The sequence below is a fragment of the Gasterosteus aculeatus genome, chromosome 17 (genome assembly GCF_964276395.1).
Source record: "Gasterosteus aculeatus chromosome 17, fGasAcu3.hap1.1, whole genome shotgun sequence".
NCBI lineage: Eukaryota > Metazoa > Chordata > Actinopteri > Perciformes > Gasterosteidae > Gasterosteus > Gasterosteus aculeatus.
The window spans coordinates 14,997,532-15,025,334 of record NC_135705.1 but is presented as its reverse complement, the minus strand read 5'-3'; the positions used below and the strand labels follow the sequence as shown (position 1 = coordinate 15,025,334).

Here is a 27,803-nt window from a genome sequence, read left to right as displayed (position 1 = left end):
TCTGTGTGACCCCGTGGACAAGGAGCCCACTAAAGCTTACATCTTATCTTTATCAGATGCTGAACTCAATTGATAGTTTTGAGAAAATCGTGCAATATTAAAAACAGATATCCGTGTTTACACTCTACTGCTGTGAAACACAATGAGAGAGGATAGATAGTCCTCTTCATACCATTAAGGATGCTGAATAGTGGAGTCCTTGTTCCATTCCAATTTCCCAATGCTTTGAAGTAGTCAGTGGTTGGATGTGGGCTGCCTCACAGAGCATGTCTTCTGTTCCACTGAGCACCCAGTAGCTCAGGGATCAGCCTGTGTGCCCGACAGGAATGTGTGCCATCGAGTGTTGGCCTGTCCACTGAACAGAGCCGCGAGCCTCAGATCAGTGGCATTGGTTGGCCTACGGGTTGCACTTCATGGCTCTGGCCGGCTCTCCGCTGTGCACACGGTAGCCCTCCAGATGGATGTTGGGACAGCGGAGGCCACAGGGCTGAAAATCCCATCAAGCAGCAGTTCCAGGCCCTTGCACTGAGAAGATGAAGCGCACCAGCACGCCAGGGGACACGGGCCAAACCTTTGCGCACCTCCATCGCCCCCCCCCCCAACCCCAATCCCTTCATGCTCCTCTTTCCTTCTTCCCTTCGTTCATCTCTTCTCCCTTTTTTCATCCTTTCACTATTAAAGACTGCAAGCCCAACCAGCCAGAATATAGAGTGTGGCCCTCGGGGTCTGTGGCCCTCGCTTGTTAAATAAAGGAGCTGACTGGCTGATTGATAGACCCTCAGCAGTCCCCGCACCTCGCATGTTTTCCGGTTCGCTGCCTTATATTTGGATCCTTTGTTGGCCCGGCCTGTGTTAGCGTTTGTTAAATGCGATGTTTGATGGATGGCACCAATTTTCCTTCCAAAACCCAGATGAGCCACCTAAGCACCTTTCCCCCCCTCCCTTGGTCTCTCCCCAGGTAAACCCCAGGAGCATGAGGGGACAGGAAAGCGGTATCAATCACACAACCTTGTGCACGGCTGTAGCAGCAGTTTCAATTATGCATCTGTTCCTTAGTGGCTGACATTTTGTTCAACCTCTTACCCCCACCGAGGCAGAGAGGAAGTGCCCTGCCTGTTATCTTCCCCCAAGTGCTTAATTTAACTGTTAAAGCATACCTGTCGCCATTTACCTTAACTTTACAGTATATACTATCTGCACAGACGGAACGTGAGCTTAATCATTGTCTGCAAAAGCTCAATCACAGTTGCAGCCTATGGCTACAACCAGCACTTGGCAGCAACTCATGATTTTCACTATCAAATCCTTTTCTAATTATTTTCATGGTTAACTTGGTCCAGAAAAGTTTACAACCCCATGATAATTTCCTAAAGTTGGAGGTGATGTCATGAAATTGCTTGTCTGAAAATAGAAGTTGTTTGTTTGGTGTAGAAAATAAAAAGTAAAGAAGGGCAGTATATTTAGGAGCTTAAACATGCAAATCTTTAGCAACTGCTTGAATATATTATGTTTTGAGCAAATAGACAAAACTATTTATTTTTTTATTTTAACTTAATTTAACTTAACTTAATTTTAATAAATTGATGTTTCAGATACAGATTAGAAGAACAAAAACCCCAAATTTAAAAATACAAATGAAGTCAATAGAGAAAAGGACAATGAGTGCCACAGTAACAAAATATGAGATGTAAAAAAGCTAATATTTAAGTTGACTAACACACTGTGATACTAAACCCAGAAATAAAGTTCAGTCCAACTATCTCTTACCTCGTAATGCCACAGGCAGGCTCTGAAATCCACCAAGGCTGGAGAGGAGTGTGAGCCCGATACAGTGCAGGGAACAGATAAACAGATGCGAGACAAGTCCCAGGGGTGTCGGGTTCATTTGTTACCTAGGGAGGACAGACGTATTTCTGTCAGACAAGCCATGGCAGCTCCAGATGCCAGGTCATTCTAGTTATGGAGTGAAAATCTTGGGTTAAGGACAAATATTCTCACTTCACACAAGAGACAGCCATGGGGTTTTATTTCCCCAGTGGCCCTCTACAATAAACGCCCATTCTGGCTCCAAGAAGCTTGAGCGCTTTTTTAATAAAAACTGAAGCTTATTCATCATGGTCTGTCTCTTGTTCATTTACTTCAGAATTATGGCAGAGCATTTAATTTCATGATGTATTCAGTACATTTAATGTTTGATTTTAGCGATCATGGTTAAAAGGCTGTTTGCAACATGTATTATTAATTTTGGTTGTGGTTGATTCAAGTCATGCTAAATTATGCTGTTCAAATTACAACTTGAATTGAGGTAATGTTATGTCAAATTTTGGGCATTTTATTACACAAAAACATAGATTACAACGTTGTTATTTAATCATTTATTTCATTTATTTTATGTGGCCATGACTTAATTCCAAACACCTAAGGATATTAACCGGTTAGAAAAGTTTGAAATTGCAAAAGATGCATCTATTTTTTTGTGTTTTATGATTTTTGTTCCTAGATATTCTTCTCTCTGTGTGTAATAATATAATATATATATATATATCTTACTGAGGAGGACAGACGACAGACTTCCAGTCATGGAAGGAGGACATGGGAAGGTACTTGAGACACACTGGCTCCTAACCAGAACAACTGGCGTCTCTCCTCTGCAGATGGACACACAGGTGGGCTCACAGGTGGGGAAGGAAGGGGGAGAAGGGCTCTGCCAGTTTTGTGTCTTGCTTGCTGTGTGTGTGTGTGTGTGTGTGTGTGTGTGTGTGTGTGTGTGTGTGTGTGTGTGCGTACCTAACATCTGGACCATGGTCCACTGTCATATCAGAGAGAGAAATATCAATGAAGCTACACTGCGCCCTTCTGGACGTCTGCAGCACCACATTCCAAAATCGCCAACAGATGTCATGGTTTGTTTTGCTTTCCATGTCTTTTTCAAGCCCTTTCACAAATATGAGAAATAAACCTATTCATTAAAAAACACATACTTGTATTATTATATTATATGCATGTTTATTTAACTTTAAATATGTTTAGTTTCCTTCAAAAAACATCAGTTTACTTTTCTTCTTTCATTTAAATCAACAAACGTTAAAAACTTTAACCTTTGGCCTAATAGCCAAATAAATATTAAAGACTACGTTACACACCGATAAAATAGCCCTTTTTTCCAATTCCTCCTCCTAGAAATTTTCCATTTACCCTCAAAAGCTTGCCCACATAAATAACTTGTCCAGCCTAAGATGGGCAGAAGCAAACAATATGATTGCAGAAAGCAAACCGACAAATAATATTGATCCCTGCAACACACAGACAGCTAATCAATGAATGTATGTCCTCCCCGCACAGGCTGCCAGTCCAGATCAATTTTGAACAAAGATGAGGCATTAGTAAATGAAGTGAAGTAGTTCTTGAGCATATCTCGCTGTTTTGAAATGGAATGAATTCCCCAAATCGTTGAAAGATCGACTCCAGCTGTAAGAATATGGTCCTGCCAGGCGGTTTGAACCCAGACGTGCAATCATGCTTTAGCTCTGGTTCTAATGAATAGTGTTGCTATTATCTAAGTTGATGTTCTTTATTTTTGGTGTCTGCTCATTTTATATCACTTGCTCTCTGGCCTTACATCATGAGCCACAAGATGATTTATTGATCCGAGCACAGCCCCCAAATAACCTGCACAATTGTTTCATCACCTTGTCATTACACCCCTCTGATGAGCCAGGCACCAAAAGTTGGAAAAGTCCCTCAAGGGTGTCTCTTTCAATATTGAACTGATAGGCACATTAGTTCTCATGTATTGCAGACCTATAAGAGGTTACAGGTTGTTATTGGCTCGCTGGTCGCACGGTCAGCTTACTGACCTGGAATTAATGTCCATCTGTCTTTTTTCTCCTTGTATTATATGTGTGGGTGTCGTGGTCATCTGTTCGTGGTATTCATGTTGGCAACAGTACTTTTTGTACCGCGTGATGGGTACTTCAACACATATTAATATATTCAAAGCACGACAAAAATGCTCACAAACAAATAACGATTTAAACCTGATGTATTTTAATGCATTCGCACAAAAGAACATCAAAGATGCACTCAATTCAATTCAGTTCAATTTCAACTCGCATTGAAATCAGTGCAATGTTCAGTTACAATGGCTAGAGAGACGGACTCCTCACACTGTGTCAAAAGAGCTAAAAGCAAAGGCACATTTCTATATATATATATATATATATATATATATATATAGATGGATATACAGCCTCTGTGTTTCGTCATAGAGCAAGACAGTCTGCGAGTCTCAGAAATAGCCTGAGAGGTTGGCCTGGCCCAGATGCTGAGTGAGAAGTGCTATAAATAGGGAGCAGAGTTATGACGAAACTATGCCAAAAGGCACAAATAAAACCCGCTAAGGTCAACATACAAACCAGTTTTATTAGACAATATATTTGTTGTGTCTTAATCATCACATGATTTACTAAAGAAATGTTTTATTTGAACATAACATTTTTAGTAAAGGGTGTTAAAGGGTCCCCCCCCAGCCCCCATTAAGGGTTAAATGAACAAATATTAAAAACTAAATATGAGATACAATCAATGTAAAATATTCAATGAGTCAATGTTAGCACAGCGCACGTAGGAGTATCGCCGCAGTGACAAACTCTTCACATCTACACAACAAAGTGAGAAAATACATTGTACCATTTCATTTGAATTAAATTAAATTAAATGTATTTCAATGAAATGCTGCCAAATTAACTCCATCCACAGACTTCCACATTGCATACCAAGTAGGTACACACTAACCAGACCATTATCACTTAGGTTATTGTGTTCATCATATGAACACTAAACACTGAAGTTGTTTAGCTGGATTTGGAGTCGACAAAGCACAATAAAGACACACACAACTACACTCCAAACCACACCAGAAAAAGCTATTACCTGAGGAGGAGCATAAAATATTTAGCACCCAATAAAAGGCATCTTCTTCTGGACTAAGAGTTGTTACATGACACTGTGTTCCACAAATGAGAGTTTAATGATTAAACTTCAAGCACTCATCCTAATAAGTGAAGCATAAAACCTGACTTCCTGAAAGGTATCTCGATGCAAAGGAGAAGAACAGTCATTAGTGTCACAGAAAAGTAAGACATCTTAGTCAAATGGAAGTTAATATAGAAGGTTTCATGAGGCCAACGGTAACCACATCCCTGCAGTTGTCCTCCCATGATACAATCTGTTTGGCTTAAATGTAACTTCCATCTTCATAGCATACAAGGATCCCTTATTTCATTCACAGTTTTCATATTCCCTTTTTCAACTAATGCTTCATATACGTGAACAGGCTTTAAAGTGAGACGGTCACTTTTGACACAAAAAAAAAATGATATGAGCATTTGTTTTAGTGAAACGGTTTCATATTTCTTACATGTATTTTTTTAAGAATAAAAGAATGCATAAAAGCTGAATTTCTGAAGCTTATAGACTCAAATTGCAGCAGTGCTTTATCACATCTGTTCAGCCGGACATTTCCCTCTTGCTACACCCAAACGAAGTAAGCAATTTCATCCAGATCAACAGGATAGTCTGTGAGATGCAGCGGCTCCTTGATATCAAATCTCTCCCCCTTGTAGCTCCTCCAATGGCCGGCAGGGAGGTAGATGTCACGTTCTTGCTTCCCAGGCTCTAAAACTGGGGCTACCATGAGGTCATCCCCAATAAGGAATTGGGAGTCAATTTTATAGGCGGTCTCATCCCCCGTGGCAATCCACCACAGGGGCCGTATAATTGGGTCTCCGGTGTCCAGCACCTCGCCAGCCAGCTCCAGCACCCGTGGCGCCACAATACTCTCATGGAGGGCTGTGTATTTCCGAGCAATTTCAACCACCTCGTTGTCATATGCCCATGGCGGAATAGAAAACTGCATGGACGGCATGAAGGCTGACAGCTCCAGCCAGCGGATATAGAGTTCTCGGTCGGGTAATACACTATTCCCATCTGTGCGGTTCAGATATGCATTCCCTCCGATCATGTCCGGTAAAATGAACTGATAGCCCAGAATGCTGATGGTGAGCACGGTGGGGATAAGAGACTTGAGACCCAACTCGTAGCCCCAAACAGAGTCTCTGTCAATGGGTCTGAAAAAGCATGAGATGTTCTGCGACTGATAGCCACTGCGCAGCTCAGCCCTGTCATTGTAGGGAATAGCCATTTCCGTGTAACGTCTCGTAAAGAAGCTTGGGTCCCGAATGGGAGTCCTGGTGCTAAACTTCCAGGGCAAGTAGTTAGTCTCGCCTGCATCAAATTTAAAAGAGGACACTCCATACCTGGAGCGCAGTGATCGGAGCTGAGAGGAAAACCAATCGCGGGCTTCCGGATTTGTGAAGTCCAAAATGCCACCAATACCGTTCCACCAGCGCACCAACGCCGGAAGCCGGCCTGTAGGCTCTCGGACAAACAGGCCCCTCTCTACGCAAGAATGGAAGTTTTCGGAGTCATAGTTGACAAAAGGGTGAATCCAGAGTGACACCAGAAACCCATCTGATTTTAGCCTTTGGAACATGGACGAGGCATTGGGGAACTTCGTTTGGTCAAACTCAAATTCCCCATAGCGGCTGGTGTAGCGGTCGTCTAGCTGCAGGTGGCTACAGTTAAACTTATATTTGCGGATGTTGGCGGCATACGTCAAGACTTTCTCTTGGTCAATGTCAGTCTTATGCAGCGCCCAGGTCGACCATATAGGATGGCGAAACATGACTTTGGCAGGCACCTTGTTTGGTTTATTGAAGTATCTGCGGACCATGTACTTGTGTATGGATGTGACATCCAAGCCCACGCAGACTCTGTAGCTAAGCTCCGCACATGGGGCCTCACCCGGGTTTGATTTGAAGGGACTGTCATTGTATCGCGCCTGGAAGGACATGGTCTTCTCCGTGTCGTTCCAGCCGAGGTGGAAGGGAACCGAATTATTTATCTTGATGGCCGTAGCGTTAGATGAAAGCCAATAACTCTCCAAAATCCCTCCAAATTCATTTCGGTTGGAGTAGATGTCACCAGTAACAAAGGGTTTGGGAGGCTGTTGGCCAGAAATAGAAATAGGCCAGTGTTGAATTGCTGACACCGCACCACCATACCAGTGTGCAAACGTGTACGTCATGGCATGCTCTACCGGAATGTCAGGAACCAGTTCCTCCCAACGCACACGGTAGCATTGCACCGTGTCTTTGGGTCGCACTGTCTCAATGAAGAAGTTCAGGTTCCTATCAGTGGTGCGTCCACAGCTCAGAAGCTCCCCTTCTTTGGAGCAGGAATCCAAATCCAGCGTACCTGACCTGCCGGGGGTAAAATACACATTTACTTCGATAACAGTTCAAAAAATTAAATTAAAAATACTTTTACATATATCTGAAATATGTATCATTATATTAGAAAAAATACCAACCTGAAATCCATTCTGAAAACGATAGACCCTCCCTGGTTGCGGATAATGTACCCATCTTTATTCAGATCCAGAAGCTGAGTCTTAAGCAGTTCAGCTTTGCGTAGAGAGGCTATGTAATAACACCATGCAGTCACTGCTGCAATTAACAGAACCAAGCCAATTACTCCAGCCCAAACCAATGGTCGAGTGTCCTTGCTGTGCTTCTGCTTGGGGATAACATCTGTAATTGTGCCTCCCGCTCCACCCGGAACAACTTGATACATGACTTGCACTCTGCCTGTCGAGAGAAATAACAAGCTTGTAAAAGTCAGTATTAAGGTTTTCAGGCATTTGCTCTTCTTATATCAACACGGGTTGAGGGAGAAATGGCTTTAAAGTAGAACAAAAAGGCTGATTGTATAGCAGGCTTTGTACGTGGCAGTCACCTAATATTGATTCTGAGTTCTGCTTCGTCAAATCATTTTTTTAAATCACTGAACTCTCAAGGACATCGAGGAGAACAGCCCCAGCCAGAGCCGCATGAAATGCCGGTCCGTTTGTTGGTCTGTCTTGTTTGCCTGTCAGTGTAAAGTGATACCACAGCATTAGAGGCATTACACTGTCAGGATGTAAACTTTAAAAAGATGTGTCAGAGATTTAACAAAACAAATCTCCTGCCAATTACCCAGAAGAGGATAAAGTCGTGGTTTCCAGCAGTAATTCTAACATATGAGCTTCATTGAAAGGAAACTAATTTGTATGTAAGGAAGCAGAAAAGGGGATTTTGGCCTTAGAGCCATGCCAAGGGTAGGAAAGAGGAAAGAATACTGAATTGTGTGCTCCATCAAGCCAGACCAACAAAACTAACCTGGCTCATTCAAGCCAAAAAAACAGAAATTTCAAAATGCATTTCTGCATTGTCTGCTGCATCTTGACCTGGCTGTCCCTTCCGGCAGCGATACTGCGAAGACTAAGGCAATCAACGGGTTGATGTTAGTTATTATGGCTTTAGCTAATCAGAGTCGATTAGATTACGGTGCACAGCCGACCGAGGGAAGCTCGGTCCTCTCCACATTCTCTGTTTGCTGACTAGTCCTAACTGCGATTGACCCGATGGTCTGTCTTGTCAGCAAGGGTCGATAATAAAAAATGCGTGCTATTAATTAGCAATCTAATTGACTAATTCTGTGTTCAACCACCTTTAGTATGGATTTCCCACAACAACAGGAGTGATAACATGAGCCCATCATTAATTAACAGAGAACTTACTGTTGGTGATTCGGAGATCCACTGCTGGAATTGACCAGGAAAGTCCGCAGAAGATTTACGGTATTTATTTGTGTATGTCTTTTTATCCCTTTCTTAAGTAAAACAACACATATAAGAATTTAACGTCTCACAATCTATGACACTACATTCACCACATCAGTCTTTGTTATTAATCAATATGATTGATTATTTTTTAAATTAATTGTTCAGCCCATAAAAATATACCCAAACTAGGTCAGATATCCATCTTCTCAGAGTGCGAAGTCTTTAAATTATCCAAATAATAGACTTATCCAACTAATCGATTAATTTCTGCATCTCTACAGCAGATAAATACATTTCTGGAGAAACAAGTTATAGATTAAAAGGTTTTTTTTCTTTCTTAATGAGTCGAATAATCGGCCCTTCACACATGAAGTGGCTTTTGTGAACACATCATTTAACTCAAACGTGTTTTTCTCAGTTTGAAAGGGGAGAAAATGTTTGACTGGAGGCTTCCGTTAGTTTACGAGATTCACATCTGCCACTTCAGCCGATTCACTATCTCCTCGGACATGGAGAAAACAAACACAGGAGCGCTGATGCAGTCGGAACAGAAACGTGAGAGAGGCTCACTACCTCAAAATGCACACGCGCGCCTACAGGTAGCGTGCGCGTGAGGCGCGTTCCAGCGCTCTAATTATCCTCGAATACTGAAGTTAGTATCAGTCTGTGAGTCACAAGCCCCAATTCTACTAGAGCTGAATATGAAGTATCCCTCCACGTAGAACTTTACAGAGCAACTTTGAACGCGTCTGATTGTGAGCGAGACATTTCCAACAGTTTAGTACACAGTACATTTAGTACACAACACGTGCCGCGCATACAAACGTGTTGAGTGAATAATCGTAGAGAAGAAGAAGAGCGCTCAGTCCTACACGTGGCAGCCTATATTAGTCCGATGTGTGCAGAAGCAGCCGTTGTGCGCGTTTGAGGCGTCTTACGGGAAAGTTAACGGGGAGGTAATTCCGCGGAATCCGTGTCAGTCACGCGCTGTCGTCCTTATTGCGCGCGCGCTTTTTCACTCTCAGCTGTTCATTAAAAAAAACACAATAGTTTGTTTGCCTACCAATCAGCTGCAGCCCCTTCAGCGGCTCCAAGCTCAACTTGTTTTGCCACAGTTCACAGAAAAACACCCAAGACATGCGTGTCGAAACGAGTCCGCCCCCCACACGCCCCTTGCGGGGTGGGAGATGTAGTCCGGAAGGTCGGAACCGGCTGGTTCTTTTTCTATTATAAAACTTCACACAACATATTGGTGTGTCAAAAACGTGTTTTAATAAATAAGTCAGAAGAAAAATATATGATGTGCACACCTCAGTATTTCTGTGGGGATCATCTATGCAATGCAGAGGTATATCTTGTGAGAGAAGTAATATGGCTATAAATTACCTATAATAATAAACATGATACGTTCTTCCCTTGTGTAAAGTTCATGTTTCCCTGTGGTATTTCTGTTCAAACCATTTAATCATGCAATAAAGAATTCCTACATCAAATATAAAAAAAAATGCTCTTTCTAATGGTGGGATAAAATGTCAATGCCACAGAGAATTACACGTTAGGGGTCCAGTGCCACATCCGATTTGATCACCACAAGCCCCTTATGGGGAAGATCTTTGCTGCTGATTTAGTACTGAATTGTAAAAGTGGTCACGCTGTGTGTAGGGAGATAATAGGGGCGAGAGTACAGCCTACCGTTGCATTATTCATCCTTACACCTTGTCTCGCTGGGTTAATTAGTGGAGAATTAAACAATAGTGAAGTTGATGATGTCCTCAAGGAGCTCTGCAGGTCCCAGGTCCCCACGTTGGAGGCCAGGGCTCTAATGGTCCTAAGGACGGCATTCAGACACAAACTCTGGGTGTATGATGTAGTGCCCAGCTTCGGAGGGCTTCACCACATGGAAGCAGCTGTAGCCTCCGCTGTTGAGAGACCATCACACACGGGGAAATTAGACCCACTTGGTCTTTATTTACGACCTATTTATAATTACATTTAAAAATAAGAATTTGCCCCTATAATCCTGGCTGCAACTATAACTAGACCTCCGGTATTGTGTCCGTGGGAAGTGGTGTTGTAGGTTGATGGTTTGCGGTCTTGTCCGAAGCTGAGCTCCTCCGTGTTGCCTGTATAAAAACAGAAGTATATTTAGTACAATCTGTCAAGTATTGCGCAATATTGCTCACCAATGTATGTCGTTTTTCTGGTTATCTGGGTTTAAAAGCTGCTAAAAAGAGGTCAGAGGTCATTCTCTCACCTCTGTTGCTGGGCTGAGAGTGGATGAACATTCCTCTGATAACTCATTCCACTGATAAAAAAACAATGCAATCAATTACAATCAATGTGAATTTACAGCCACTTTGGAGCAACGGTTAAACTGGTCTACGGCTACCGAGTTGGGCTCCTCAAAGTTGCTTGGAGTTTAAATCCGGTGTCGGAAGGAGCCTCAGCCAGCTGTAGGTTGTGCAGTCCGCCAGCAGGGGGCAGAGGCAGTACTGTGGACGGGCGGGCAGGGGGCATGTGGTTTGGTTGGTCCACTGCGGTCAGTGGACTGTGGTCTGGACAAGTCGGAAGGGGACTGTGGAATGACACATGTCTGACAGGTGGAAAGAGTGGACCTTGGCCACCGTCCACAGGGGGGGAGGGGTGTGGATGTGTGCGGCGTGACCTGAGGTTACGCTGAAGATTCCGGGGAAACAGAAAGTCCTGGAAAACACAGTAAATGTGTGAGTGGAAGATAAGGGCAACCTGGAACATTAGAGTCAACACGTAGCATACATAGAAACCCACATTCAATATCGTTTTGATATGTACTTTTATTTATTTGTTTATTCTCATTGAATAAACCTTCACTGAGAATAGAGAATTAATAAGATTTTCGACCTTTTCTTGGTAAATGGAACGCAAAAAGGGTATTAAAATGCCATTTGGTAGTTTTTCCTAAATAGCTTTCCTCTTCATTAAATTACCCCAACAAATGTAGTGTAGGTTATTTAAAAAAAAACGTCTTTACAGTTGGGTAACTGCACTCTCTGTTTTTAGCTCTGTTTACTGCATGCCAGGATAAATAAGTAGGCACGAAGGAAGTACTGAATAATAGATGTTATGCAGCTTTCACCAAGCACAGGGAAATGTAAACAACCAGTCGCTAATTAGTGTAAGACTCCTTAGTCTTGCTAAATGAAGAGCAATAAAGAGACTGCCAATAATAAGTGTTCCAATTAGCCTTATTTGACCTCACATGCATCACTCGGAAATGTGTTTAATTTAGTAACATTATTTTCTGAAAAGCAACGAAAGAAGGTGTTGATTAAGTTGATTTTCTCATTTTCTCAAGAAATCACACAGGTATTCATAAATAGTGCCATTGTCCCTTTAAAAGCAGAAGTTCCATGTGCCTGGGCCTCTTACCGGACGGGGCTGTGGGTTGTTCCTGCGGTGGGCAGAGGTGGGTCGAGGCTGTTCTCTGTTCGCTGTGCCAGGAGGGACAAACTGCTCTTTGTACATGGTGAGGTAGAGCTGGGGACCCATCTTCACTTATTCTCTTACCTTACTGCTTCGCTTCCAGTCACAAACATGGCTCCCCCCCCCCTGTCCCCTGGTGGCTCCTCCCTTTTCCTCATAATGTCTGTTGTATTTTTACTCGCACCAAAAAAAGAAAAAAAAATGTGTGCGTTCTGATTTTATCATCTGAAAATTGTTGCTTGGTTGTGCATGCAACCTGTTTTGTTGTATAGAAATCTTTTTCTGTTTGATGGATCGCAGCATCAAACTTGTGCATGCATCAGCTATAAAGCTCAGTATCTCATGGGATCTCCAGCAACAAACAAATACACGGTGTAAACTATGCTTAACTTGTGGCTATTGTGATGGATCTATATGTAGGGAGCAGAGAAAGGTTACAAGCATAATGCCGAAACCAGAACAACGCTTTGTGCTACCTGAGCACTTGGCCACCAATCCTCCTAAAGCCCAAGGCCCCCTGCAGAGACACACATACCTCGGGTCACTGTCCATGACCTACTTCCCTCCCAGCGGCCCACACAGACTAGCCAGCACTGATCTCAAACACTCAGCTCCCAGCTGTTTAGCCGCCTCACAGTTAAAAGAGGGCCATTCGTATCCGATCTATAGAACTGCCAGATCAGAGGAGGGATGGGATTTCTAAGATTCTGCCAACCCCCCACCCAGGGTCACCTCTATGCACTGTCAGCACGCCACATGGCCATCAATAATTCACCAAGCGCTGCAGGGTGCCTTTGTTTCCCCGCTCCTCTCACTGAGTTATCTGTGACAGGAACTGGCTGTTCGTCTCGCCGCAGTGGCTGGGCCTTGTTCGACAGCCACGTTAAGCTCAGTCAAATCCATGTCAACAGATGCAGAGCAAGGGGCATGGGGAATCATAGCAATGATGCTTCACCGGGTGCTCAAATCAAATCCCACTTCCGGATTCTCTTCCCTTTTTCGGTATACTTTGAGTCTATAGGTATATCCCATTCTTTTGGTTTATCTGTCTCCCCCACACAACAGATTTCAGTCTGAGAAATGGTCTACAATACAGTGTATTTATGAAAACAATATACATTTCAAAGGTAATGCACAAGTTGTAAATTGTGCTCATGGTCTTAGAGGATTCGTGCTGCAATGCTTTCAACTTCTGCACAGCCAGTCGAGCAGGGGTCCAACGTGTGCAATGCAGACTTCAAAGCCCTTCACATCGACTCAGTATTCAGTTTTATTTACTCGCGCTTGGATTTCACTGCCGCTTTGAGTTTTGCGTAGAGATAACTAAAATTCTGTAAGAGAGAACAGAGAGGGTGTGTGAGAAAACCAAACTTGTTACATCAAGTGTTAACATCATCTACGGTGCTACGCAATACACTTTAACAGTATGAATGGACAGTGAAAAAGGATGTATTAACAAACCTGGATGGTATAGTAAACAATCCCTAAATAGGCGGCAATGCAGCCTCCGAGGAAGAGATCGAAGGCCGCAGGTTTCACTCTGGAAAGAAAAAAATTGTCACTGACGTAGTGGCTTTTTGAGATGAGCAAAATGCATGTGAGTTTAGATATTTACCTGTACATCACTATAGGTTGGTTCATCTGATCAAAAAAGGTGATATCAGGGTCCCTGTATGAAGAAATACAGTTAATAACGGGGGGAATCTTTAGCATCGAGACAACATTTCACAGTATATATTGTTCCCACATCTTACCTCCTATCCTGTCGGTAGGCGTGTCTGTGGACTTGCTGCAGGTAATGTTTGAACTCGTGCTCCAGTGAGTTGACCAGCAGTATGTGGCCGGGTTCCTTATCCAGCAGCTGGGCAGCTCGAGGCACCGACGTGAGGAATGACATCACACTGGCCATGCGACTGTCGTGAAACTCCTGCATCAAGAGTTTAGATGTGTATTCACAGAACGAAGAAAAAGGCTGTGCCATCATATAAAAATAAAAGTATTCCATGTCAAGCATGAACAAACTCATTTCTTAAACTGCAAAATATACACAATGAACAAAAAAAGTGATTGTCCCCGACAAAAGTTTGATGGCGGACAATCACAAACTGATGGCTGAGAGCTCTGAACAACTGTGGAATAAAAATAGTAGAAATCCGTCATCAGTGAATCAAAACGTAAACTTAGATTCAACATGTTTGCAGATTGAAATAATGCCAAGTGTACAACAATGAAGCCAATTCTGGGCTGAAATATCAAAAGGTGTGTTGCTTTATCAAGGCTACTTTCAACACACATCAATAGAAATAGAAGGCTGGTTAGCATTATTGGACCCGTGTCAAAGAACATCATCTGGACACACAGTTTACTTCTTTAATTCTCCTCATTACAATCATCAAGTAGACTACAAAATGATATTAAGTACCATTAATCAAAATCCAGGTTCAATAATGCCTTTCTGGACTGAGAAATACATTCAAAATGTAGACTAAACACACTATTTTTAAATGTAAATAATACATTTAGTTTGTGAATAAGATTTTTTTCCTCTGTTTAAATAGTTACTATTGAAAGAAGATCCATATAATAGGTGCCTCAAAGCTTTTGCAGTGTAAATAAATGGTTTCATACAAAAACGCTCCCATCTTTAAACCACAAGAGGTCAGCGCTTGCATTTCTTTTTACTGAGCAAAATAAAGAAGCCAACTTACCAATTGACCCTTGAAAACTTGCATATCTTTTGGTGAATCCTTGAAGAATATAATCAAGATTAATCACACAATAAAATGATGATGGAATATTAAGCCACAGTATATGTAAATAAGATCGATGCATTCAATTATTTGTAGGAATTTCAATCACCTTGTCAGAGAAATTGTACATATAACGTGCCAGTGCTTCTGCTATGATGATGCCATTTCGCTTCATCTTCCTGGAGTCCACTTGTGACCTGAGAGAAGACACAAAGACATCTTTGATGTGTCTCTTTGCAGAGTCTTTTCACAGAATCTCATTGGTCATAAGTCACAATGATCCAAAAAAGAATAAAGAACCCACATGGTGTCAAGCATGGAGCCGCGTAACTCAGATTTGGGGTCTTCCAGATGAGACAGAGTAAAACTTGGTATCCTGCGCAGGCTATAGCGTTCATGCTCCCACGCTAATGTGGACTCCACGAGATTGATCTTCTTGTGGACCAATCCCACCTTCACCCAGGGAAATCTGGAGGACACCACCTAGCGGAGTGATCACACATTTAAAACCATGAACACAGAGAAAAGCCTACTCCATATTTTGGACCTAGCATGAAGGCGTGTTACCTCTTCCAGCTGTTGGATGAAAGAGTGCATGGGAGTGTCGGCTTTGGGAGGGCGGGACACGTGCATGTACAGTTCATCACTGTTTCCCAGCGTATCCAAACACAGAACAAATGCCACATTGTCATGCAGCAGACTGGACTCTGGGGAAGGAAAAAAAAAAGGTTATTACTTTTTTTATCTATGGTGGTACTGCAGGATACTTTCAAAAAGTCCCAGAAAACTCACCGGCATGGTCCAGATTATCTTCAATCCATCTCTTTGTGCCCAGGAAATTATACTTTCCTCCTCCAGTTAAGGAGAACATTAAATGATATCTTAAAAAGAGCAATCAAGCATTTAATGTCGTGTTGTCTGTCTTCACGTGAAAGGAGCCATTTTTTCAGATGACTACTAGCAACAACATCTACCAAACCAGATGGAGCCTTGGACACATACTGTATAGAGGGCGCAGCATATGCTAGCTAATGTCAAATTAGGAGGTATCTCTGGGAGGGGGTTTGGGGGGGTTGTAACTCACGGTGGTCTGGTGCCGGGGCTGCTATAAAGCTTCTGGAAGAGACGCACCAACTCTAGTAGGATGGTGACGCCACTGCCATTAGAGTCCGCTCCGTACGACAACCACTGTGTTACAAACAAAATGCTCCATCAAACTAACATAGTATTACCACGAGTGCAGAAAAGTGTGTTCCAACATGTGATTTACTGGTGCCAGCCCGTAGGAATCATAGTGGGCAGTGACGACGACGGTGGGGGCATCCTCCCCCGTGCCGGGCAGCACTCCCTTGAACGAAACGTGAGGAGTTAAACGGTGCAGCGGACCAAACTAATCCAGTCAAGTCATGCAGCAAGAGGTGGTCAGTCGTCGATTCCATGGTCACCTCCAGTGTGGTGATGATGTTGTCAGTGGTGCCCTTAATGGGGACATTGTTGCTCACTAAGATCTGGAAGGCCGTGGCTGTAACCATACTTCGAAGCACTGCGGGAAAAAAAAATATATATATAGGATATAAAACCATCAGTACGGGCTTGCCGTGTTGTTTTTCATCGCCCAGAAATAAAAAAAATATAACATCCTGTTGCTCGTCTTACCTCTGACGAATACAGATGAAGTCCTGGCGGCTGCGGCTTGCTTGACCTCCTCGTACATATAAAGCAGCTGCTCGTCCTCAGGCACCACATACACCGGCATGAGGGTCTCCTTCAGCAAGGCCTCGCTCTCACTCACCATGAAGGACTGCGAGGGGGAAGAGGAAGCAGTGATCATACAACTTCTGTAAGGTACAATGCATGATATTCAGAAACTGTATCGGTACAAGAAGCTGCAGGTCTTTTTTTCTCGTTACCTGTACAGCGTCATGGGGGAGAGCGGAGATGTTTTTGGGCAGCAGGATCAGGACGGCAGCAGCACTTTGCCTCTGGGCCTCGAGGTAATTTTCTGTGGTGAAGTCCGGCACCTTCATGACGACGCAGCGGCGCGTCAGCACCGGTTCGTCTGCCGAGCGCGCCTCCGCCACCACGATGGCCCCACGGCAACCTCACAAGACAGGCGACAATATTAACCAAAGCCACTCTACTCATGTTCTGTGCTGGTGCTTTGTATCTGATCTCAGTTAGTCGGCAATTTTGAATTTGGATTTGGCTGATTTGGTCGGGCCGCTATAGATTCCTGGAAAAAAGCATTAGTGTATCAATATGGATTTCCCAACACAATAAGTCACATCCAGTATATATAATAATGTACTCTCTGAATCAAGCCATATGTAAGGACCTTTATTCTGTGAGGAGGTCGATGGGGCCGGAGGACAGAACAACGTCTATTCATAGGTGTTTTTTTCAGACTAACTTCTAATCTTCACTTTTGTGGGAAATATTGGACGATTTGATCACTTTGGGCCTCCAACAGTTAAAATGTAATGAGTCCAGATGGAAAATCTCTCTTCAACAACAGATTGATCTGAAACAAGTAGACTTTATTAGATTTATTATAAGAGGTCACAAGCTAAAAAGGTTTACTGGTAACTGGTAACTGCAGCTATCAGATAGAAGAAGCAGAGTAAAAACTATGATAGTTCCCTCTGAAATGTAACGGAGTAGAATTTACATGTGCAGAGCTTGAGTAAACGTACAGGACACAATCACTCTAGAGTTGAGGCGCAGCGCTTTGAACTCACCATGCGTCCTCTGTGCCAGGTTGAACTGTTGCATCCTGTAGGCTGTGAACTCGTAGGAGGAAAGAGCAGGCAGAGCGGAGCCCTGCAGGCGCCGGACACAGATCAGCAATAGCAGCAGCAGCACCTCGCCAGCTACGCCCAGGTCTCTAGGCAACATGGCGCCACGTCCCGACTGCGTCTCGTTATGCGGTCTCTACGAGGGAGAGCTGATGTTACAGTAGGCTTCATCCAATGCCGTACAGTACATGGACCCACTGCCACGACAATATATTCTACCATTATACATCAAGTCAATTATGTTCAACCATTATTTTTGGGGAATGTCCTTCACCTGTCTCCCGGCGGTCCCGTCTCATGAGCCTTTGTTCTGGGTCCTTCTCAACAACAGTGCTACTCCTTTCGGCGTGGACACAAACTAGATCCTGGGATTCAAGTCGCCTTCTGTAGGTAAGCCACCATCCACCATCTGCTCCTTAGGGATCAACTCCAGGCTAATCACAAATACCCAACCCCCCACAGCCACTACTCTTCCATCTCGCTATCTATCCCTCCCTTCTCCCCATTCTCTCCTTCCTGGCTTAAAATGTTGGCCTTCAGTCACTCCACTAGGTAAACACACATCCCCAGCAGAGGCCTTTAATTCATACAGTGGCGGTTTGTTGCACGTCATGCAGGGACAATCCGTGTGGAGCATTCTGAGGAGCTGGTTGGGCCGGAGGTCTGCAGAGCTGACTGTGGCTGCACAAAGATCTGACCCCCCCCCCCCCCTTTGGTCGATCAGGGAAATATTTAAAAAAAAAAACACTAATGACTACACGTATTCGATTAAAAAGATGACAGAAACGCATAGCATAATCACACTTCAGATATCCAATATTTATTTTTCGATATGTTGCACTATACACAGAACTTTGACACTGTTAAAATCTAAATGGAACCAGTTCACAATCATCATAACACGTGACAAAAAATTAAATAAAAAAAATGTCTGCACATGAATATATCCCATCTTAAAAAATAACTTAAAAGTCACATAACTTCAAATAAATAGCTTTTGTTACAACGCATCGATTGACACTGTGAAATCAATAGATTAGTGAAGCTACAACCCAAGTGAGACGACAATGGCGCTCGCACACACACACGCACGCCCGCCACGGCCCGTGTGTGAGTCTATATGGATGACGTTAATGAGAGACAGAAAATATCAGCACCATAGTCATTTACAGTCAGTCCCTACATGTTAATGTGAAGTGCAAACAACCACTGGTCAAACACACACCTCAGCTAGTAGCTGCATAAGTGACATAATACTTGACCTACTCTTCTATTCTGGTATTTTTCTACTTAATAAAGTCATTTTATCATCTACACACATGGCACCTGGAACTTGTTTTAATGCTTGTTTTCTTTTGTAACTCAAATGCTGTGGAAGCGTTGGGGCAGTTTAACCAGGTGGTGACAGGAAGGAGAGGCCCTCTTACAGGTAAATAGATTGAATGAGTCTTTCTTGTTTCCCTTTCCAAGTAGCTTCTTTACTCTCGATTCACAAACTGAAATTAATTGAAAAATGCTTCCTTTTTTTCCTCTGCTTTCAGATCTGGAATTCTCCACACACACACTAAACAAACAGAGCTCTAAAAGATTCATGTCTATCTATGTTTTAGTTATTATTATTAGAAAATATATTTTTAGGTGTAACATGTGCATTTTGTGTTTTTTGGGGTCTATTGTTCTGTGTCATTTGTTTTAAAACAGATTCTCATGCAAGTGACTTTTATCATCTGTAGATCTAACGTGGTGTGATGTAAACATTACAAATAACTTCCTACTCAACATCAGTGGAAAACATCCATTGGCATAAAGCATCGACAATACACAGCTGTGTCCGGTGCTACATACACGGTCCCCAAATCAAACAGCTCATAATATAAGTGAAGGGGGAATATGCACAGATGTACAAAAAAAAAAAATCTTTTTTATTTCCATCCGAGTGATGTGGAACTACTTTAAGGACATTCTTGAGAAACCATAACACAGGTACAGCCAAAGCTTCTATGTATTTGCTCATTTTCTAACCCTCTAACTATTGTTATTTTTATTTTTTTGTAACCACATTCCCCGGTGGTGACGGCCGCTGTGTTCCTCTTACACACCCACTCCTCAAAAGGAAGTAAGCAGTAACTCGTGAGCCGCTTGTGGATGGACCGAAATACTAGTGGGTCCATGTTTTTTCAAAAGCACGCCGCGCATATTGTCTCTTCAGCACGAGGGTGCGTTGAGAAGTTGACAAAGACTGATAAATCATCTGCACGAGCCGGTTAGTAGGACGCCGTGTTCACAGGCAACATGCAAAACTGTTTTGTTTTTTTAGTTTTAAACTGAACAACTGTTGTGGAACAGACAAACTAAAATCTGGGATTACTCCCATTGTGTCATAAATGTGAGCATTAGTGTTTCACCAGCAGCTTGATGGTTTAAGCACTACTCCCTAGGACGAAATAAGACACACTCATGTCATTTTCATGGCTGACACGTATTTACACACAGGAAGACAAAGCAGACTGGCTGAAAGAGAAATGAGAAAGACAAAGAAAAAACAATGGCCACAACAACGCTTCCAATCTCCTCCTGTCTTTCGTTTTGACACTTTCAATGACACACCAGTAGGAGAAGTGGACTCCATTGATGATGCGCTGTCACGGTAATGTCACCTCATCACCATTTTGGATCCTCCAACTGACGCGCTGTTCTTCCCTCAGGGTCCCCGTAAACCAAAATATCCACAAGCATGAGATGTAACGAAGACACGTTTCCCTCAGGGGCAATGTTTCTGCGATCAGTCGAGTCCTCGCCGAAGCAACAGCGCAGAAGTAAGATGCACAGGTCCTACCATAGGAGGAGCGTGCACGGGTACTGTACATCTCCCACGACTTCACCTTTCTCCATCTCCTAACTTATCATTTCTGACCGTTGTTTTCCCTTAGTGCCACTGCCAGTTGAGCCTCAGTGCAGGTGGCAGGCAGGAAGGGGAAGGGGGTTGCGGGGGGGGTGGGGCGCTATTGGATTTGACAAGCTGTGGAGGGAGCAGCTTGACAGCACATGCAGGTGGGGTTGACGGCTTTTGGGGGGATCAGATCCAGGTCCTCGTCATCGGGGATCTCGTCGAGCCGGTACCCGTCCTTCAGGAGCTGGATGTTCAGGTCCTGGTTGATCTGCTGCAGAGGGGGGAGGAGACACAGAGTGAGCCGGGCGTCGGGACAACTTTGACAAACCCTTCAGCTGGGAACCACCTCGTTAGTAAAATCAGTTCCTACGTGGATGCCACAAATCTCACTGGAAATCACTTTTACAGAAACAAAGGGCAGCGACATCATTGTGCAGGCAGTTTATAGGTGGCAACGGGAAGAGCAAGAAGTACAACAAAAAAGGATTCTACTCTAATGAAAAGGGGTTTGAATGAGAACTATGGAAAAAGCACTACAGATGACTGTGACCATGAATCCTCGGAGGAGCCGGCAAAACGTTTTGTTTCAGACGGGTGCACATGTACCTGGTGTGAGTGGTGTGACAATGGAACTGGGTGATCGGGTGGCGATGTTTGTGGATTCACCAAATGACGCTGTGAAACAGTATAATGCGTGTATAGATACCTGGTCCCTCAGACATCTCACCTCGGCTGAGGAGTATCCTGATGAGGAGTATCTGGACATGTCAAAGTCATCATCACTGAAAGACAAGAGACATCACTGCTTAGACAGACGTTTGGAGACATCATATGAATGTCAACAGTTAACTGCTAGCTAACCACTAGCTATTCAGTATCCCTGCCTGCTAAATGCCCACATTCTATTGTTTATTGGGGTTATTTTAGTCTACATCATCAAGGTTATATGATTGGCAAAATACAGGACACATTGCAAATGAAATATCATCTAACAAGTAATAAGATTGGTCTAATGCACCCAACAGGCTTTTTCCCCCCGAATGAACGAATGATCTGCAAACAAGAAAACAGAGCGACATTGTTCCAAAGGCTCTGCACGCGAGAATAAACAAACTGGTGTCCTGTGATGAGTCAGAAAGCTTTCCAGAGGGCGTGCATGAAGCAATACATGATGTAAGCTTGACTGGCTTCCAGAGTTCACCGTAGAGTTTCCCCTCGTGTCGCAGCAGGCGGAGCGCACAAAGGGTGACACTCGTACGTGTCGAATGCAGACCTACTGGTACTGGGGGGGGGGGGGAGCGGGCGCCCCCCTCTGAGCCGCTTGTCCCTGCCCAAATCCCCGCCCAGCTATCCTCTAATCCCGCACCCTGGAAGAGGCTTTGTCCCCTTTTTATGATCCCCTCTGTTGAGAACTCAGTCAAGTTGCTCTATGGATTAGTGCAATCCAGCAGTGACAAATTTCTCCTGTTCTATCCCTTCGGGTCGGAAGAGTATGGTCGTCGGAATGTGTCATAAAATGCATAATGTCATATACATACCTGTCAGTGTCCAGTGCCACCAGGGGCTTCTCATCTGGGCTCTGGTCCAAAGACGAGTAGCCTTTGTTTGGAACCACCAACCTGAAGGTGGGCGCAGACAGCGAGACACAACACGGGAGAAGACAGAAGACTTGAAAATGCAACACGAAAGCACCATTCCAAACATTTCATATTAAGTGGAACGAGAACAGGATCATGGTCGCTCTTCTTACAGGCATAGAAAAATAAATTGGGACCAATCTGTAGCCTGCAGGCTGCAGGCCTTTCTGGATTATCTACCTGTGGGACTCGGGGCCTTTCTCATATTTCCACTAATCCACAAGCGAGTGGGATTAGACAGATGAGCCAATTGTCAATGTTTTTGGTTACACTTTTGCATCTCTTGACTCTTTCAATCCCAGCAGGAAAACACCCAATTCTCTAAAAAGCTGCTTTCGGAAGTTAGGAAGTCTAACGGGTTCCCCTGGAGGCTGGCAGCAAATAACGCCTTCATTAGCAGGCCCCGCGCGCCGACGCAAACCTAAAAAAGACGCTTGAGATGCTAATTGATGCAAAGTGTAACGTTTGTGTTCGAGTTGGTCCACATAACAGGAAACAAGCAGGCAATGGGAGCGGTTACCTTGTCCTAGCATTCTTCTTGGGTTGTTGATTGACAGGACTTCCCACGGTGCCATTCTTCACTGATCCCTTCCTGGCATGGTCCCTCTGTTTCTCTGGGCAACCACAGGGTGGGAGGTCATCGGTGAATGCATCGATAAACCTCAACTTCAAGACCATCTCATACCCATTTATAGGAATTTGTTTGTCTCAGAAATCCATTTTTTTTAAAAAGGTAAAAAGAGGTATACACAAGCAGCACAGTCCCTGTAGGTCAGTGGAAAATTGAACTGAATATTGTGTAGATATTGACTCCGATGTTTTCAGTGTGTTTTGGAGTGTGACAGAGTTTTGAAGCACCTTCAACAAGTAAACTGCAATGTTAGAGGACTGTAATTTTACCAACGTATAGTCCTCTCTGTGAATACCGTGCAGTACTGGATTAGAACTACCGCTGAACAGAAGGTTTGTGCCTAGTTTGACCCTTTCTGATGCCTTAACACAAATGATTTGCAACGTGTTTCCGGTGATACCTATTTGGACTTGCAGTGGTGAGGGCTTGTAGTTCATGGCCACGGTCTCTCCCTTGGCGTCAGCGTCAGCCTCCGAGCTGGAGGATGCTGCGGGGTCCTGGAAACAGTACGCAGCACGTCACCTTTGATAGGACTAAATTACAACAATAAGAAATAACTTACTGCTATCATCTCATCATAGACTAAATTGTTTGCTATTGCAGCGGCCGACGGGGATTCAACTTGGATCAGAGATGTTTTCGGGGCAATTTCAAACCCATTTGGGAAGCTGAAATTCAACAAAAGGCCTGAGGGCACAATCAAGTCAGTACCAAGAGCAAACCGCCTGATTTATCGCCCGGCCCACACAGCCACAGGAAAATCAGCTCTTTTTTCAGGACCTGCTTGTGTCCAGTACCCTGGCAATATTCCCCGAGGCCTATGCGCTACTATGGCTGCCTGCTTTTCTGCATCAATGGGCTCGAGTGTTCTGGCTGTGTGCTCGGCTCTGTCTCTTTTATGCGTGAGCAGTGATGGCGTGGGGAGGAGGCCGGGGAGAGAACAGAGGGGGTTGCTGTTGGAGCCACGGTTTCCCCCGATCGAGAGAGGGGAGCTGGGCCCGATGTGCTGACAGAGCGCCGCATTATGTCGGCCCTACAGTCCTCCTCTTGTAGCCCTCTGAGGGTCTCCGCAAGGACTAGCGGGCCATTTGGCTTTCAATAACTCTGTGGTCTCTCCAGAAAAATGGCTGCTACATTTAAAGCATCCTTTAAGCAAATAAACAACCGGAGCTGAAAAACTCATATCGGCTGACACCACTGCTGTGTAATATATCTGGTAATAAATGAAAGTAAAATGTTGGGTAGCTTAAAGAAACATAACAAGTAATACTTGTATTAAAAAAATACCCATCAAATTCATCAAAAACTAAAGAGTCTTTTAAGATTGCAGGGGGATTGGTGGGATTTCAAAATAAATAACACAAATATGCCTCAATCTATTTCATCAAAAACCCTTTCATGCTGTCACTATAAAATACTATAAGAATTCAGACCAATTCCGTGAAACCAATAGAGCTTATCCAATCTCGCAGGGCCTGATAAAACATTCATGAGTATTAGCGGAGACAGCGAGAATATCAATTCTCTCGTAACGCACTTAAAAACAAGCTGCCAAGGAGATAAAAAATCTGGTAAAACAACAAAATGTATAACGCTTATATACAAGTGATCATCGGATAAAAAAGGTTTATATTGTATCTTTGATATATTTCCCAGCAGCCATCCAGACCAATGCACCTCTAAAAGCGATCACCTCTTTCCACTTCTCCACTCGTCTACAAGAACTAGTGCCTAATGCACCGTTGATGCATTCGATAGTCTCATCCTCATCCGGCAATGGAGTATCGTCCATTTAACTGGAATAATTAATGAGAGCCGCAACAGTGCCTGGCAGGAGCAGTGGAAGCACGGCGCATGGACCAGGCATTCGCACCGTAACAAGCACTAACACGAGCCCTTTCTGTTCGCTGACAGGCCCTTCCCTTGGATCATTAAGGCTTACCCACAGGATTTATTTTGCTTTCAGTCTTGTTTTCCCCACTTCCCTTCCACCGCAGACAGATACTGTGACGAGGTAGGGTCATATTGTCTGTCAAGTAAATCCCCTTTGAAATATGCCAACAGAGCTGGCAGTTAATAATGGAAGGGATTTGGTATTAAGAGAAATGTGACAGAATTCCCTGCCACTTTTTGAATATAAGACAACTAAATTATTCATAGCAACTAGCGGGGTAGCCCGTAATAAACAGATTAGACTTACAAATAGACCAGCTTACACTAGATCACTCTGAAGTTTGTCCTAAAGAAATGCTACCAGAGGTTCTCGGACCTAAATCCTATAAACAGAAAGAAATCTGTATGTGGACCACCTTGCTCAGCAGTCATTGACAACAAATCAAAGCCAGATAGGCCATTTAAAACATACTGCTGGAGCCTATAGTTCCCTGCCAGTAACTATCAAATGATTGCAACCTGACCTATGACATAAGGGGCGAGACATTGATTTTGATGCATGTAAAAATCAAACTGCTGGCCCTGACCTTGAACATGCATTCCAATACACCGACACTCACTCAGGGTCACACACACTTAGAGAACATGTGTACACACACACACATGAAAAAAGATGCCCTCTTAAGAGCATCGGCTTCATAAACCTGTCGTCCGCCTCCTTTACTGCCTCTGATGATGTAGAGCCTCATGGTTGCTGACGCAGCAGAGACACCAAGCGACTGGTAGGATTACACATCACTGGCCAATAGCAGTCGACTGATACGTCAGGTGACCACTAAGACAGTTACATGTTATCCTTATGACAATGTCATGACTGGGCTGCATCTGTCATAATTAGATTTAGCCAACATTAATTATTCTCAAATCCTTTGTGAAAAAGGAGGTGTTAGTGGAGATCATTTTCTATTATAAAAAAATGTAAATTAAAATTTAGTGTTAACATTCACAATCCAAAGTGAAACATCTATGCTAATATACAATACGTCAGGGATTTAAATCCCTCAAAATTCTATAAAGAGACGCTTCCTCCATCATAAGAAAATTATTTCATAAGGGGAATAACGTCTCAAAGTGCTTTTACGTTACATTGGAATATGCTTTTTAAACGACCACTGTGGTGACATGGATCTTCATCGGGGTCATTCTTAGCAGTGTCTTATGAAGGCATATTGCCATGGAACAATTTCCATGGGAGTTTACATTTCATATTTTACCCTTTTCCAGCAACACAACGAGCCCTTTACAAACTGGGAAAAACACAGCCCACCTGAGGGATCTAAAGAGCAGCTGTATGGGATCATTCACCACAAACATCCAGCCAACACTTCTATTTGTCTATAAAAAGCTGCAGCATTCATGTGAAATTAATTCTCAACAAGGAGGCAGGTGCCAGCTGTATTCATGCATTATATCAATCACAATTAAGTTATTAGCATTTAAAAAGCAACTGTGATTCCGAAACAACTAGGCACGGTTTTTGAATGGAAAGTGGGGGACTGTTACAGAGGCTGGAACTGCAAAATAGCAGCTAACATTTAGGAGGCCATGGCGTGATGATAAGTAATTACATGATAACAAATAAACAATACGATTTGCAACCAACACGCTGCAGCCACAATCAGAGTATCTCTGATATTAGATGGAATTCCATAGTATTTCCTTGGACGAAACATTAAGAGTAGACTGATTAAATCTTCATAAGGAGAGACAGTAGCTTCTGCATAAAAAGGAGACTTTCTGTACCAGAGAAAGTGTGTTCTTCTGTGATTTCTGCTGGAATTTAGCCTCAGGGGAAGAACGAATGGAGAAGCATGGGTACTATAATGAACATTAAAACTTGGAGCGCTGCCTTTGCCTAAAACCCGAAGGCAAACACTTAAAAAAAATGGTGGCATCTGTTTTAGACTGCTTTGTTTTGAAGTATGGCAATGTAGGAAATACGATTAATGAATTGTCATTTCAGATCTTCTCCACAATGCGAATTGGGCCTGTATTATAATTGCATTCAAACCTAGAGAAATACATCCTTGTGTCGTATACAGTTTGAGAATTGCCCACAGAACACCATGACTTGGAAGTGTGTCTACTGTTCCTGGCAGGTCTGTGTCCAATAATGAATCATGGAAGGAGAGGCTATTCTCTTACTATGGGCCTGCTTGGGCTAGCCATCCTGAGGGTTGCAGTCTGCAGTATCGATGTGGACGGAGCTCCTGTTCACGCGATCTTTTGGGCTCACAGCACCTACATCCATCCCGACCCAAATAACACGTCACCAAAAATACCAAATGTAAAAAACAGTATTCTATGACGCCTTTGGATGCAAATATAAGCGCATGCTGACGTGGATTTAAGAAAAAAGACAACAACAACAACATGATTTTAGTCAAATGGCGTGGTTTAAGTACTGTGATACAATACGGTGAATTCTATTAAATCATTAAATGTTTTATTAATGCTATCACTATGGAGAAAGAGATATGAACGTTAGCAGCTATCCTTTCATCTTTAGGGAATCAATCTACACCCATCCCGTAGGCTCAGTTTGTGACGAGCTGCAAATTGCTATCTGTTAGCTCACACACGCAGATTATGACTGCCGCCTAGATAAACCCACAAGAGACTAAAATGTTTCCGTTTGTATTCAATGGGATTATTTGCATAGAATGCGTTTTCTCGTCATTCGTCTCTTACCAAAGGCTGCGTCTCTCCGTTGACTGGGGGTACTTGGAACCGGTCGATTTCTTCCATCATTTTAACAAAGCGTTTATAGAAAAGGTACAATAGTGGAGAAGATTGACGCTGGTTTATTTCTAACTATCCGGGTAGACGATGCTCGGTTGTCAGGATCCTTCGTTTTTCAGCATGATAACAGTTCGTTTGCCTCCATCCTGACAGAGGTGACTCGACAGCAAAACAGCAGTACCGCCCAACTTCCGGGTCTATGGAATATTCATGAGCAG

The 27,803-nt window shown here is 43.4% G+C and overlaps 4 protein-coding genes across 11 annotated transcripts; all 4 read right to left on the bottom strand.

Annotated features, from left to right (window-relative positions):
* Positions 1-4,024: 4,024 nt before the first annotated feature.
* Positions 4,025-9,905, bottom strand: myorg (myogenesis regulating glycosidase). 5 transcript variants are annotated; one of them, XM_078091475.1, is made up of 4 exons: positions 9,789-9,889; positions 7,858-7,989; positions 7,433-7,709; positions 4,025-7,322 (listed from the first exon to the last, which is right to left on the bottom strand). In XM_078091475.1, the coding sequence occupies exons 3-4, from the start codon at positions 7,693-7,695 to the stop codon at positions 5,531-5,533; spliced, it is 2,055 nt and encodes a 684-aa protein (XP_077947601.1). In that variant the 5' UTR covers positions 7,696-7,709; positions 7,858-7,989; positions 9,789-9,889; the 3' UTR covers positions 4,025-5,530. The 5 variants fall into 5 exon arrangements, with proteins under 5 accessions (XP_077947601.1, XP_077947602.1, XP_040061046.1 ...); XM_078091476.1 differs by lacking the exon at positions 7,858-7,989 and adding an exon at positions 8,681-8,772 and having other exon boundaries at positions 9,789-9,836; XM_040205112.2 differs by lacking the exons at positions 7,858-7,989; positions 9,789-9,889 and adding exons at positions 8,681-8,772; positions 9,664-9,780.
* Positions 9,906-9,974: 69 nt separating this feature from the next.
* On the bottom strand, positions 9,975-12,305 carry LOC120835847 (uncharacterized). Its single transcript, XM_040205125.2, has 5 exons — positions 12,134-12,305; positions 11,115-11,428; positions 10,980-11,030; positions 10,768-10,848; positions 9,975-10,644 (listed from the first exon to the last, which is right to left on the bottom strand). Exons 1-5 carry the CDS (start codon positions 12,251-12,253, stop codon positions 10,554-10,556), a joined length of 657 nt encoding a protein of 218 aa, XP_040061059.1. The 5' UTR covers positions 12,254-12,305; the 3' UTR covers positions 9,975-10,553.
* A 970-nt stretch (positions 12,306-13,275) lies between these two features.
* LOC120835845 (BOS complex subunit ncln) lies at positions 13,276-18,369 on the bottom strand. Its single transcript, XM_040205121.2, has 16 exons — positions 18,007-18,369; positions 17,676-17,868; positions 16,848-17,038; positions 16,594-16,738; positions 16,383-16,480; positions 16,208-16,285; positions 16,022-16,125; positions 15,730-15,818; positions 15,505-15,644; positions 15,242-15,420; positions 15,047-15,134; positions 14,896-14,934; positions 13,942-14,114; positions 13,803-13,856; positions 13,649-13,727; positions 13,276-13,518 (listed from the first exon to the last, which is right to left on the bottom strand). The coding sequence occupies exons 2-16, from the start codon at positions 17,830-17,832 to the stop codon at positions 13,462-13,464; spliced, it is 1,671 nt and encodes a 556-aa protein (XP_040061055.1). The 5' UTR covers positions 17,833-17,868; positions 18,007-18,369; the 3' UTR covers positions 13,276-13,461.
* Positions 18,370-18,530: 161 nt separating this feature from the next.
* Positions 18,531-27,798, bottom strand: fam219aa (family with sequence similarity 219 member Aa). 4 transcript variants are annotated; one of them, XM_040205129.2, is made up of 7 exons: positions 27,535-27,674; positions 26,989-27,084; positions 23,291-23,387; positions 22,780-22,873; positions 22,161-22,241; positions 21,329-21,404; positions 18,531-20,893 (listed from the first exon to the last, which is right to left on the bottom strand). In XM_040205129.2, exons 2-7 carry the CDS (start codon positions 27,010-27,012, stop codon positions 20,735-20,737), a joined length of 531 nt encoding a protein of 176 aa, XP_040061063.1. In that variant the 5' UTR covers positions 27,013-27,084; positions 27,535-27,674; the 3' UTR covers positions 18,531-20,734. The 4 variants fall into 4 exon arrangements, with proteins under 4 accessions (XP_040061063.1, XP_040061064.1, XP_040061062.1 ...); XM_040205130.2 differs by having other exon boundaries at positions 21,350-21,404; XM_040205128.2 differs by lacking the exon at positions 26,989-27,084 and having other exon boundaries at positions 21,350-21,404; positions 27,535-27,798.
* Between the last annotated feature and the right edge of the window lie 5 nt (positions 27,799-27,803).